This window comes from Sinocyclocheilus grahami, unplaced genomic scaffold (genome assembly GCF_001515645.1).
Source record: "Sinocyclocheilus grahami isolate Dianchi unplaced genomic scaffold, SAMN03320097.WGS_v1.1 scaffold90.1, whole genome shotgun sequence".
In the NCBI taxonomy this organism is placed as follows: domain Eukaryota; kingdom Metazoa; phylum Chordata; class Actinopteri; order Cypriniformes; family Cyprinidae; genus Sinocyclocheilus; species Sinocyclocheilus grahami.
In genome coordinates this window covers 138,191-151,877 of record NW_015505269.1, presented here as the reverse complement: position 1 = coordinate 151,877, position 13,687 = coordinate 138,191, and the positions used below count along the sequence as shown (strand labels likewise).

The window sequence follows — 13,687 nt, the reverse complement described above, 5'->3', positions numbered from 1 at the left end:
AAACGCAATTAAGACACGATGAAAACGAAAAATAGAAAGGACAATGAGGAAACCCATTCAACCTGAGATCTTATGTTGACAAGGCTCCTTCTCATTCACCAATAAATACTGGATTGAGTTACGCGCAATGACGAAAAGCCTATTAAATAAATACAGTGAAGAAAGTAACAAACCCATCGTTTACACACGTGCCAAAATGTTCAAAGAGTTTGCGTTTGACAGCTAGGGTCTTTTAGGTATAAAACAGGGTGAGAGAAGTTTTTCAAAACATCACTAATGAAATCACACCACTTGATGTTGAAGATGTCGAAGCTCAAAGATCTGTTAGAAAGCTAACACCATGTCTTAACAAGGTGCCATTTCACGAAGTTGTCCTTAACAGTCAGGATATTTCATCTATAGCTGTAGCATTGTGCTGGGTAGCTCCGCCCACTGTGAAATCTCATTGGTTCTCGTAACTCTACATTAAACATCAAATATCTTCTGATTGGCTGTTTGTGTTTACCCAAATAGCTTGTTGCTGGAAACGCAATTAAGACACGATGAAAACGAAAAATAGAAAGGACAATGAGGAAACCCATTCAACCTGAGATCTTATGTTGACAAGGCTCCTTCTCATTCACCAATAAATACTGGATTTTTTTTTTTTACTATGTGGTCTTCACCCTGTAAAGCAAGTGAAATGCAATTGCGATGTGGACTTGGGGTTGTACGTTTGTGTGTGTTAAAGTTCACAAAAGTCGGGCCATTGAGATGTCTGGTCTTCATAAAGCCGTCAGGCAGCATCAGTCTTGGTCCGCCTTCGAACATTCTCCCACTTACCAAAAACGTCTATGGCTAAACTGTACAGTACACCGTCCCTTATGTGGGCTCTTCGTATATACAATGTAACGGGGACAGGGGCTGGAGAGGATACTAGTGCTTCTTATGTCTGATTGCATGTCCCCTTCAGGTCCTCTCGCAGCTCTTTCCCCTCCTGCGAGCAGCGGGGTCGTGGGGTGGTCAGCGGACCTGCGGCGCGTAGCCCTCCTTCATCAGTCCTTCCTCGTAGTCTGTCTGGCACAGGATCATGTTGTTCTTCAGGAAGAACTTGTCTCCAACGCAGAACCTGCATGGAGGCGAAACGAGAAACAGAAACATGGCGTTTACGTAGCTTGAGAGGGACGCAGAAGGACTCATTACTAGCAAAACTTGCAGGCTTCCCCACAGAGCCGCATCCTGCCCACTCAAATATTAGCGTACGTTATCCTGCGGACACGTCGCTCGGTCTGGAAAGAGTATCTCCAGAGTGCACCTAGCATCTTCTCCACCTGCAGCTGTTTCATAAATATACCCCACAGATGGAGCGCAGGCTTTAGCGCTGCCTGACGGGCCGCTGTCTCACTTGACCTTTTGGAAAGAAGATTATGTTGGTCAGGCAGAAGAGAGAGACAAAGAAGGCGGCAGAGAGGGAACGAGATCGAGCGCTCAGTGTGTTTACCCGTCCTGAGGGCCGCTTATCTTGCTCGCAGCGAGAGTTCGACAAGGTCGGAGCGCCAGCGAGAGCTTGTGTCTACTGGCCAGCGTTCCCTACCGAACCCTGCCGCCTGTGAACGAGGAGAAAGACGATGCGTTTGCGTGTCTGCTGGTCCCATTTTAACAATTAAAAGTTAGTTTGGGGAATGCAACATTAGGCAAATGTTAAAGAAATAGTCTGGGTTCATTCCGAGTTAAAGTCAGCAATGGAAATGGAAAATCTATTTTCTAAATGCATGTTTTTGATCTTATTGTGAATTGGCCAGCAATGCATGTTTCATTTTTTAAAATTAGTTTTGACCTCATAATTTTTCTAAATATCATGCTTCAATTTACTGGTGAATTGATAGACATTCTCTCTGGTGACTTGTTCCAGACGTCTCCAATCATTTCGTCTGCACACACTTAGGAAAAAAAGGTACCTTATTTATCCCTAAAGTGTGCATGTAAGTACATTAAAAACCTAAAGGACATTAAAGGAAAGTACATTAAAGAATCTGGTATATAGTACATTTTTAAAGACCCAGAAACAGGTTTCGTACTTTGCCAAAACACTGTCACTTTCTTATAATCGACTGCCAGCTTGCATTCAGATCTGCCTTCATCCAATCAAAACCAGTGGTCTGAACCAAGTTCCGGCCCTATATACTGTGTGTGTGTATATATATATATATATATATATATATATATATATATGACCCGTGCTGTCAAAATGAGTTGGAATGCTCACGGGCTAATTTTGAGCTATAGACAAAAAAAGTGAAAAATTTTGATTTTGGTCAAATTTCAGCTTTTTACAAAAATGAGTTCATTAAGCCCTCGTCTAGCAATCCCAATGCTCCAAATAGTAATTAAACATCTAAAATGGTCTTTATTTGTATGTTTTCTAAGAGGAGTACCTTTTTCTCTGCTCGTTTGCTCGCTTGTCTATTATATATATATATATATATAACAACGACTTTGTTTGAGAGCTTTGTGGATAAGAAAATAATTTAGACTTTGTTTTCCATTGTTTTCTTTAAAAAAAGCAAAAATCGAGGTTACAGTGAAGCACTTACAATGGAAGTGAATGGTGCCAATTGATAGTCCACTTTATACATTCTACTAACTATAAGTAACTTTGCACCTACATGTCAAATGCTACTCATTAGAGTATTACTAGACTGTCTGCTTAATATCTGCTAACACTTTATTTCAATAGTCTGCCAACAGACTTTCTACCATCTGTAAGTAACTTTGCAACTACGTCAACTTATTCTACTAACCCTAACTGTAACCGAACAGTCTACTAATACTCTAATGAGAGTTAGTTGACATGTAATGGCAAATTTATGAGAGTTAGTTGACACGTAGTTGTCTAGAATGTCTAAAGTGGACTATCGAAATAAAATGCAACCTAAGAATTTGTGCAGGATTTAAAAGCAGAAATGTGAACCTAACTTTATAAAAGCACTTATTAATTCTTGTTAAGACGTGCACTATTTAACCTGTAATTATGTTAAATGATCATTTTTAAAGTCATTTTAGAGTTTTAGGCTGCACATTTTCATGGTAACAATGTTTTAAATTTGATCTTTACACGAAAGATTAGATTTTTTTTTTAACTCAGTGCTTCACTGTGACTCAAATTTTTTGGCTTTTTTATTGGGGGAACACTAATTTTTGTGGTTATCAGAATCAGAATCAGAATCAGAAAGAGCTTTATTGCCAAGTATGTTTGCACATACAAGGAATTTGTTATAGTGTCACAAGCTTCCAGTACACTGAGACAACAACAACACACAGATAATAAAAGTGAGATGTGAATAAAATACACATGCATAAATATAAACCACAAAAAAAAAGAATAAATTGTATGTACAGGTGTGCTATAGATGGAATAGGAATATAATAAAATAAAATAAGTTGTAGGGATGTACTAGGGTTTAGGGTGATAAATAAGTATAAGGTTATTGCACATACTGTACTTTAATTGCACAATGGGAGAACATTAACTGTTCATGAGGTAGATTGCCTGGGGAAAGAAACTGTTCTTGTGCCTGGCTGTCCTGGTATTCGGTGCTCTGTAACGCCGACCAGATGGCAAAAGTTCAAAAAGGAGATGGCTTGGATGTGATGGATCCAGAGTGATTTTCTGAGCCCTTTTCCTCACTCTGGATGTATACAGTTCTTGGAGGGTAGGCAGGGGGGCACCAATAATCCTTTCAGCAGTCCGAACCGTTCTCTGTAGTCTTCTGATGTCTGATTTTGTAGCTGAACCAAACCAGACAGTTATTGAAGTGACAGTATATCAACAGTATGTCTAATTTGTATTGAACATACAATATTCCTTCAAACATCCTCAGGAGGGGTTGAATAAGATCTAAGAGCCATTACCCTTTCCATTGTTGAATACAATGAGCAAGTGCTAGGATACTTTTTAAACGGCTTCCTTCTTCCCTCCCTCGCACACACACCCCGGCAAACTTTTTTTTATTCGTTATACACAGCAATGTCAAGCGGGAAGGCGCAGCCATTAGTTTGGACCAAGTATCAACAAGTAATATCCATTAATCGCGCTTGTTGACACGGTGATTAACACAAAGCAGAGGTGTGCTTAATGTAATGGTGTCATTCACTCCAATAAAAACGTCCTGTTTAAATGACACATTCTTGCCAGGAATCCATTAGTGTCTGTCTTCTCTGACATCCTGGCCCTCTCCACCTCCTCTTCTGAGCACCTCCATCTCGCTCGTTCGTTCTCTCGCTTTCTCGGCTAATAGGATCTCTCTGTGTTTATTTACAGCCTGTGTTTTCTGTTCCCTCTTAGCCTCGTCGCCGCCCCGTTTCGCAGCGCCAAATTGTTTCTGCTTGGTGAAATGTCAACAGCTTTTGTGACATCTGTGTGCCAATTATGACGAGGATATTGCAGTCAGCCCATCAGAGGTAGCGGTAATAAATGCCCTTGCGCTGCCCTCCGTTTTTCTGCTCGTGCAGTCATTACCGATCGCCACATGTTTCCGAGCACCTACATTACCCTTAGCTTGATGCGTCCCCCTCGCCCTCCCCCTTCAATCTCTCATCCCAGATGAGTTCAACTTCAGATTGCTTTAATTGCTTTTTAGTATTTCCCATCAAGTGGAGGAGAAAAAAGTGAATGCATTTGATATAGTGTTTGCTCGGGTATGACCATAAATGTGGGGCTTTTTATGTTTTTTTTTCTAAGGCTGCCATTTTAACACATTAATTGAATGTGATTAATTATAAAGAAAATAATGTGATAAAAATGAACGTAATTCGTTTAATGGATTTTTTTTATGTAAATTACATTTACAAAATAGTAGCAGAGCATTGTAAGTAATTTTTTAAAAAAAAAAAAAAAAAAAAAAAAAAAAAATATATATATATATATTTAAATTGGTAACTCTTTGCAACAAGGTTAAATTAGCTAACATCAGTTAATGCATTAAATATCATGATCTAACAATGACTTCTACAGCATTCATTGTGATTTACTGGATTTTGGTGTGGTCGTTTTTTTTTCTTTGTGAGTATGAATTAACAATAGTATATTTAGAAATTAACATTAACCTAGTTTAATAAATGCTGTAAAAATGTTCATGATACTTAATGCATTAACAAATTGAACCTTCTTGTAAAATTTTCTGGGTTTTTTTCCAACCATTTGATCAATTTAAGAAGTACAACCTTATTTTTTGCATAATGTCTTCCCTATGTTTTTGTGCAATTATAGCTGACCATATGAAACTTTCCTTTACCGAACTAATTAAACGATTTAAAAACGTGCCAAAAAATTGTGTAAATGGCCCCTCAATGACTATTAAAAGTGTTCGGCTGTCACAATAATGATTTTCATAAATTAATAATTTATATCAATTTAAAAATATTATTTAATTACAACAATTCATGAATAAATAATATTTTCAAGATTGAGAAAATAAAAATAACATTATTAGAAGAAATTAAATCAAAGTCTTTGAATTCTCTTAATTTTCTAAGCAAATCGTTTATAGATATATGCAATTAAATGCAATTTTATCTTATGAATTAATCAGAATATCCTTCTAATTAAATCAGTTACATTTTTTATTGATTGACAGCTCGATTTTTCTTAATTAACAATAGCTTTACATTCTTCTAGTCTTTCGGTTATATTCCCGTTCTTTCATTTCTTCGTCGTTCCCTCTCTCCTTTTCCTCAGGTGTGACAGTAATGATGAATATGTCTATTGAGACCCATCTTGTTAAAGAAAAGATGGCTTCCAAGGCAGTGGACTTAATGATGTATGGCTTCGTCAGCTATTTGCCTCTGAGGTCTGTGTTAACTAGAGTAGTAACATTCCTCTTCTGTGAAATAACATGCTGGAGTGGAGGATAGAGGACTTGAAAGAGTGAGGGAAAAGAGAGAGGAAATGAATCACGGAGGGAGGTCTATAGACGGAGAGAAGAAAGTCATCGGATGTGAACAAGACATTATCCGACAGAATAGAGTAGATCTGCCGCAGTGTCTGCAATGCAACCGCATGGTTTCCTCTAATGAATGACGTCTAGAACTGAGGTTTGCAGACGTCTCTGAGGGGACGAGATCGCCGTCTGTGGCGTAGTTTAGTTACCGCAGTCCCTGACGCACGTGCAGCCGAATTTGGCTCAGGCTTAACAGACTTTCCGACAAGGACTATGACCCATACCGGTGACCCCCCCTGCCCTGCCACCCAGGCCTCGGCCTTCTCCGGATCTCCCGTGGGGCCTCAGAGCACCGCGGCCCGGGCTCATCACTGGGAACTGGGACTCCTGAGGATGGCTGATGAGGCCTGAGCGGACGACAGGCTCATCGATTAGCTGTCCCTTCAGGGCTGATCTGTGGCTAACTGCCGGCTAGAGTCTCAAAACCACACAAACACACTGCGCTCATGCTCACCGCCGCGGCTGTCGCCCTGATCCCTGTTAACCAAGCTGAGGATATAACCTCAAGCCAGCTAAACAGATCATATCCAACCCATGAATAATCACTCCAGATTAAGTCTGGCTGCGCAGAATGATGGGATACTTTATGGATGACACAGAGCATGTCTGATGTCAACAAAGTCTGGAACATACTGTTCAGTGTTCAGTCAGTGATTAGCAGTTATTGTTGAATAAAACTATTACAAATCCTTGTTTATTAATTTAATTTAAAATGTTTATTAATCGATATATAGATATAGATAATATAGATAGATATACAAACACACATCTATCTATCTATCTTTCTATGGGATATATTATATATATATATATATATATATATAGATAGATAGATAGATAGATAGATAGATAGATAGATAGATAGATAGATAGATAGATGGATAGAGATATCACAGATATATATATGTATGTGTGTCTGTCTATCTAGCTATCTATCTATCTATCTATGGGATTTATTATATTTAGATAGAATCTATCTAAATATAATATATCCCATAGATAGATAGATATAGATAGATATAAACAATTGAAAAGTAGAAATATTAAAAAAACTAAATATAAAAAAAGGATTAAAACTGACAATAAAAAAATAAAAAACTTAATATTTTTATTTAAAAATGTATAATTTTAAAATTCTATAATAGTATATAAATAATACTAAAATAATATTAGTCAACATGAAGCTTCCCTAATGTAATTTGGGCAGAAGTTGATTTTAATCATCACAGTTGTGATAAGATTGTGAAAAATTAGCATTTTTAACAAAAAGTATGAGCACAGCTTGCTATATAATAGGTCAATGCGATTTTGATTCATCTCAATGAATCCTTCGAGTCCATCCTCCAAAAAGATTTGATCACTGATTTGTTCAAGGACTCTTTATACAGGTCACGTTACAGCAGTAGGTGGCGACAATGTCTTTTTGTGTGTTTTGAACAAATCGACTCATTGACCCCAATGAATCATAAAGACCTATCAAAACTACTTTAAAGAAACTATGAACAATGACAGCAACAGGGCCGTCCTTTGGGCAGTGCAACTGGTGCGGTCGCACCGGGCCCCGCGCTTTGATGGGGCCCCGTGGTGAACTGGCCAAGGGGAAACGCAATCGCGAGACTGAGCAGACCGAGGGGGCCCCGCATCAGCTAAGGACGGCCCTGGACAGCAATACAATATTATACTGCAATTTTCCTTTCATCAGTCTCGTTCAGTGGCTCTGAGTTACGTTCAGACTCAAAACACTGATGTGTTCAGTAAAGAACGGCATATAGATTTAGTTGGTTCAACTAATGAGTCAAATTCACAGTCAAATGCTAGTCATTCTTTAAAGGCAGAAAAAAAGCCAAACAGTCACATGCTTCAAAAGTGAGAGAGTTGACACTTATGATTCGTTACCATATTATGGAGAAGTTTCTGGTTTTCATATAAGTAAGCCAGACATAGTTCAGCACTCTCTTTGTGGAAATTAAGCTAATCACGGGCGGTATTTAATGGTGCTTTTGTGTGGCCTGACTAATGAAACGACTCTGTAGGAGATGATGGCCTTGCTGATGTGTGTGGGGAAAAGGAGGGGTGGCCCAGCTGTATTAAAAGCTTGATTGTAATCATTTAAGCATCAAACGGTAATGTCGGGACATTACTGACCCTCATGGAGAAGCATAATTATACGGCGTGACCTCCACCAACCCGATAGCCTGCTCCAAGCATCAGAATGCCTGTCCCACGTCACTGATGGCGAGGAGAGCGTTTTGTAAGATGGATTAGATGGCTCTTTTAAAGGCCATGGCCTCTTTAATATTGTTTGAAGAGGGGAGATGAGAAGGGAGAAAGCAGGTTAGGATGTATATGAAAGTAGATAGAAGGGAAATAGACAAAAAAAGGGAATGGAAATAAGAAAACAACCCTTATTTAAGGAAAGGAGGCGGGGAATTTTTATTCTAACGAGCATTTGATAGGACAAAGATCTTTTAATGCAGGATGAGTCATCAATATTTGTGACTGTAAATATTACAGTTAATTTTGTTCAAGGTTTTGAAATATATTAGCATACAGACAGCCTGGAAATTAAGAAACATGGAATATAAGCCATAAAACTATTTTTGATTTCAGGTAGTCCTTGAACTACAAAAATTAGTAATTTTACCCCTGATTTATTCATCATTTTCATTCAAGCACTAAGTGCATATAGAACAAAACAGATGGGAAAAATGAAATCAGGGCCAATTGGCTAGTGAAAACAATAATGCGCAATGTGTTTACTAAAAGATCTCCTTCCATCAAAGGCTCTTGAGACAGACTTGCTGTTTGTGTTGATGTTTATCAAAGAGCATCACTGGACTGAGGCTGTACTTGGGTAATGTGGCGAGCTGTCACAATGACGGATGCGTCATGAAAAGCCCCGCCGTCGTTTTCTCTTTCTTAGGAGTCCATCAAAATTTGCGAGGCTTTCTCAAAAGGCACTGACAGAACAACAAAGTGTCTGAGACGTGTCGGGTGGCGGGTGTCTGTGGAGATAATGTCTCGTCAGCTTGTTGACAAATGAATTTTCGTTTGGTCAAATGGGGGGTATTTACATATCAGACAGTTGATGCGGTGCTCTCTCGGGTAGTGTTTAGACCATAGGAGAGCCAATGCAGGAAGTTCTTTATGATCTGTGTTGCTTTAAGTGATTTGTATATGTATAATGGGCCTAATGTGTATTTAGACATGTACTAGTCTCAGCCTCAGACGTCACGCCCACGGACCGCTGGCTTGAACGTCTGATGCATATCGCACTCAAAATTGGAAACACTTCGAAGTTTCGAAGTCGTCATTGGATTGGTTAAATTATACAGGCTTTCCGGGAGACGTGTGTGTCGCGTTCTTTAAGATGCCGTGATGCCAAACCCTCTGATGGAGTTAAAAGTCTGACTGTGATGTGATGATAAGCGCTTAACAGGATCAACTAAATGCTGGATTTTCAAAAGTATGTGAAAAATGTAAAGTTCGCAGCATAGAATCTTTAAAATATGTCCAAGAGTTTTACACACCGGTCTGTTATTGTGGCGACATTTTCACGCCCATAAACATGACGCAGCACGAAACGTGATTGGTTGCTTTACCTGTCAGTCATAGTCTCTTGGGTGGGATTTGGCCATTCAAGTGGCATCAGTCTGAAGATCTGGCTATATGCAAGACTAGACATGTACAAGCTGCTTATATGAATTTCAGTGCATTAGAATACTAATTGGTTGACTAAATTGGTTAATTAGAAACCAAAGTGGCATCAAATAAACAATGACCTTTTTTTGCAATTACCAAGGTGTGTGGGAAATAAAATGTAATTTATTCCTATGATGCAAAGCTGAATTTGCAGTACTCATTACTCCAGTCTTCAGTGTCACATGATCCTTCAGAAATCATTAGAATATATTGATTTGGTGCTCAAGAAACATTTTGTAAGATCAGTGTTTAAAACTATTGTGCTGCTTAATATTTTTTGTGGAAACCATGATACATTTTTAATGGATTTTTTTGATTAATACAAAAGTTTATTTGAGCATTTATTTGAATAGAAATCTTTTGTAACAGTAAAAATGTCTTTACTGTCGCTTTTAATCAATTGAATACATCCTTGTAGACTAAAAAAGTATTCCTTTCAAAAATTCTTACTGACTCCAAACTTTGCACAGAATAAATTGGATCTCATTTTATATTTTTTATGTAATGCAATACATTTTTAAGCACGGTGTAAGAATCCAAATACTTTTAGGACCGCTGAATGTGAGTTTGTTGCTAAGGACACCTATGTTCATCCATCTCTCCTCCAAAAATTTCAATAAACTGACAGGAAATTCAAGCTTCAGTCTGAGATATGGGCAATTAGTACCGGCTCCGTGCTATAAATCTTGTGGTGAACACCAGTGAAATTGTGATGGGGGAATGAAAGATGCATAGAGGCCTCGTCAGAGCGTGTAAAGCAGACTGACGCAGATTTTATTAAACAGTTGATCGGCTGGCCTAATGTAAAAATAAAGATTTGCCTGCCTCTAAATGGGCTGTAATGCCGGGCCGGCGGGTGGACCTGTCTGTGACTCTGCACAAACATGACTCTGCACAAACCACGCACACCTAATCTAAGAAGTCAGCTAATCTTCATCAGCAGTCAAGTGAAGTGGCAAGACAATAACTCAGTGTTAATTGAGCGTAACCTGATCCTGCAATCTGCCCCTCTCATGTGTACTGCTCTCTGGCACCTGTGTGTTTGTATGAAGCAGGTATCTAATGAACAGCCGTGCATGAGTTTTCTTCTTTATTTTAGCCACGTTCTAAGACAAATGGCCTCCTCTTCTTAGACTGAATGAGGACAAATAACACAATTTGCCCAAAGTAATGAAGAAAACCACAAGCCACCGAATATTTAAGTGTTAAATTGCTGTTTTTGATAGTGAACCACTAAAAAAAACAAAAACAATTAATTTTAACACGAAGAGAAGATTTAGGACAATTCTTGTTTTAGCATCCATAGAAGAATTTGTGTAAAAGCATGCCGTGGTCTTCTCATGACATATGACAGACTGCAACAAAAAGGATGTGAGCAAATTTTCAAGACTAGGGGTGACGGAATGTAAAAAAAGAATTTCAAAACACAGTAATGATCTACTATTCAGAATTAAAGTAAATTTAATAAAGTCAAATGTAATAGAAATACATGTTTACTTTTCAAGCCTAACATGATCGGCAGTGGTTGTAACTGTCGAAAGTTATTTGTTTAAACCCCAGAAGGGGCATTTCGTGGTTTTGAGGGATATTTTGTTCCTGATAATCACTGTGCCCCTGAGCAAGGCATGATGCTTGAGGGTGAGATATACTATAAACCACTTTGGATACGAACATGTCTATTAAATGGCATTTTTTTGTTGTTACACATGTGGTCTTGTGGTTCAGAGATGTTGGTAAGAATAACTAAAATTTGCAAATGATGGTGGTTCAATACTTTAATATTACTGTGCCAGCAATCCAAAGGTTGCTGGTTCAAACCCCTGAAGGGCGATTCATGTGCTGGAGAGTTATCCCCTATATCACTGTTTTGCCCTTGAGCAATGTACTTCTTGCTCCAGCGAGACTGTACTTGTAGTAAACACACTGATATAATTTGGATAAGAAAACATCTGCCCAAACTGTCTTTCTGTGGTAGGGTGGTGGGCTTAAATCCGAAGGTCATTTATCAAAACCTAGAAGGCTTGATTCATGAACCGGTGAATTGCTGGAATTTCCTATCGCCATTTTGCCCTTGAGCAAGACACGATATAGGGGTTAATGGGGACCGTCCTTGTAGTAAATGTACTATGAGATGCTTTGGATTCAAGACAGCCTTTGAGTTTTAAAAGGCTCAGCACATCTGCACAGAGATACATATGTTTAAGTACTTCGAAATGTTGAAAAACTGAATATGATTTGACTAACCTCTGGTTACACAGCTGGCAGGCAAAGCAGTCCAGGTGATAGACGTTCTCCTTGGCTCTCATGACCATCTCGAATGCTGGGATGAGTTTACTGCAAGCCGCACAGTTCCCTGTCACACCGAACAACCTGACAGATTGAAAAAGATGTGACGTTTTAGAGTCAGAACCACTGGATCAACCATATCATTACGACTGAAATGGGATTGTAGGGGTGATTTATAAATAAATGACTCTTATGAACGAGTTCTTTATAGTGAATCAAAGAGAACAACCAGTATGGTACAATTCACAACTGACTTTTATAAACCGGTTCTTTTATGAGAATCAAAAACATACCAAGCAACCAGTTTAGTCTGATTCACAAACAAATGACTTTTATGAAAGGTTCTAGTGTATTAAAAATATAAAGAGCAACCTGCTTAGTACGGTTCACACTAGACTCTTATGAACTCTATTTTTCTTTCTTTCAGTAATTCAAAAACATACAAAGCCACGTACCAGTGTATTCAGCGATTCACAAACAATGTCTCTCATGAACCGGTTCTTTCTAGTGAATCAAAGACATACAGAGCAAACAGTGTTGTTGGATTCACAAACAAATGACTCCTATGAACTAGTTATTTTTAGTGAATCAAAAACAGTGTAGTCCAGTTCACAAACAAAATACTTTTTGTTAATGAATCAAAAACTTAAAAATAACCAATGTAGTCTGATTCACAAACAAATGACTCTTATGAGTCTGTCCTTAAACGAATCATCTTTTTTCCATTCCCATTTATGGGGTTTATTACACAAGTTTATCATATTATATAAATTATTACAGTGTTTTACTCAAGACTGATTATAATATCTGCAGCTGTTTGCTATTCATTTTTTAAATAAATATTTTTGTCACAAGGTTCCCTGTGTAGCATTTCCTGAGAAACGTATTTTAATTCATATGAAATGTATTAAATATGAACGCAAAATGGACTATATAGCTGAGATAGGTACAATTGAACAACATGAATCAAACTGAACAAAGAGCTTGTGAACAGAACCAAAAAACAGTATCGATACGAAGCCTACTTCAATATTTCCCATAATGGGAAAGATAATTTTTTACCATATTTAAGGTTGAAAAAGACACATAAGTGGAGTGCAATGTGAACATCATGGAGCTGTCCGGGCCGGGTGAGGTTAGCACCACAGAGCCACTGCCCAGGAACGAGCCTATTATTTTCCAGCCCACTCGCGGGACATTACGGAGAGGATTCATTAGGGATTCATGGCTGTTACTCCACCGCGACCTAGACCGAGTAAAGGGGGGAAGGGGGAAAAGAAATATCTGATAACGAAATCATATAACAAAATAACCTATTAGGCGGACTTCTTCGGGCACTTTTAGCCGTCGTTGTTAAAATGATAAAACTGCATGCCACTCTCTAGCTCTGTAAGAGATCGCAATCTGATAAATGATCTTGGGGCTTGGGATATGCAGGGTTGTTTATTAACCTTCAGAAACTATGTTTCCCACAGGCAAATAAAAAAGAGCTGAGCAGATATATTGTACTCTCATGAATACCTACAAAATTAAAGGCTACTGTCAACACACCTTGAGACGATGAAGGATATCTCCAATAGCTTTCCAGGTATGAGGAGAAAGGAAACGAGAGTTCATCCTGTGGATTGGTGCTGATTTAATGAAAGGAATTATACCTTTTTCTTTGAGCTGTCTAAAAATAGACACGTTCGTGATATCACGTCTCCACTATTTTCAGAAAA

At 38.3% G+C, this 13,687-nt stretch overlaps 1 protein-coding gene across 5 annotated transcripts in view; it reads right to left on the bottom strand.

The window, feature by feature from the left end:
• Positions 1-479: 479 nt before the first annotated feature.
• Positions 480-13,687, bottom strand: part of LOC107587129 (LIM domain only protein 3) — a 45,708-nt gene continuing 32,500 nt past the window's right edge. For all 5 annotated transcript variants that reach the window (XM_016274772.1, XM_016274769.1, XM_016274770.1 and 2 more), the window contains 2 exons: positions 11,925-12,050; positions 480-1,108 (listed from right to left, as the gene is read on the bottom strand). In XM_016274772.1, coding sequence (XP_016130258.1) covers positions 1,003-1,108; positions 11,925-12,050 — 232 coding nt within the window. In that variant the 3' untranslated portion in view covers positions 480-1,002. The remainder of the gene's footprint in view (positions 1,109-11,924; positions 12,051-13,687) is intronic.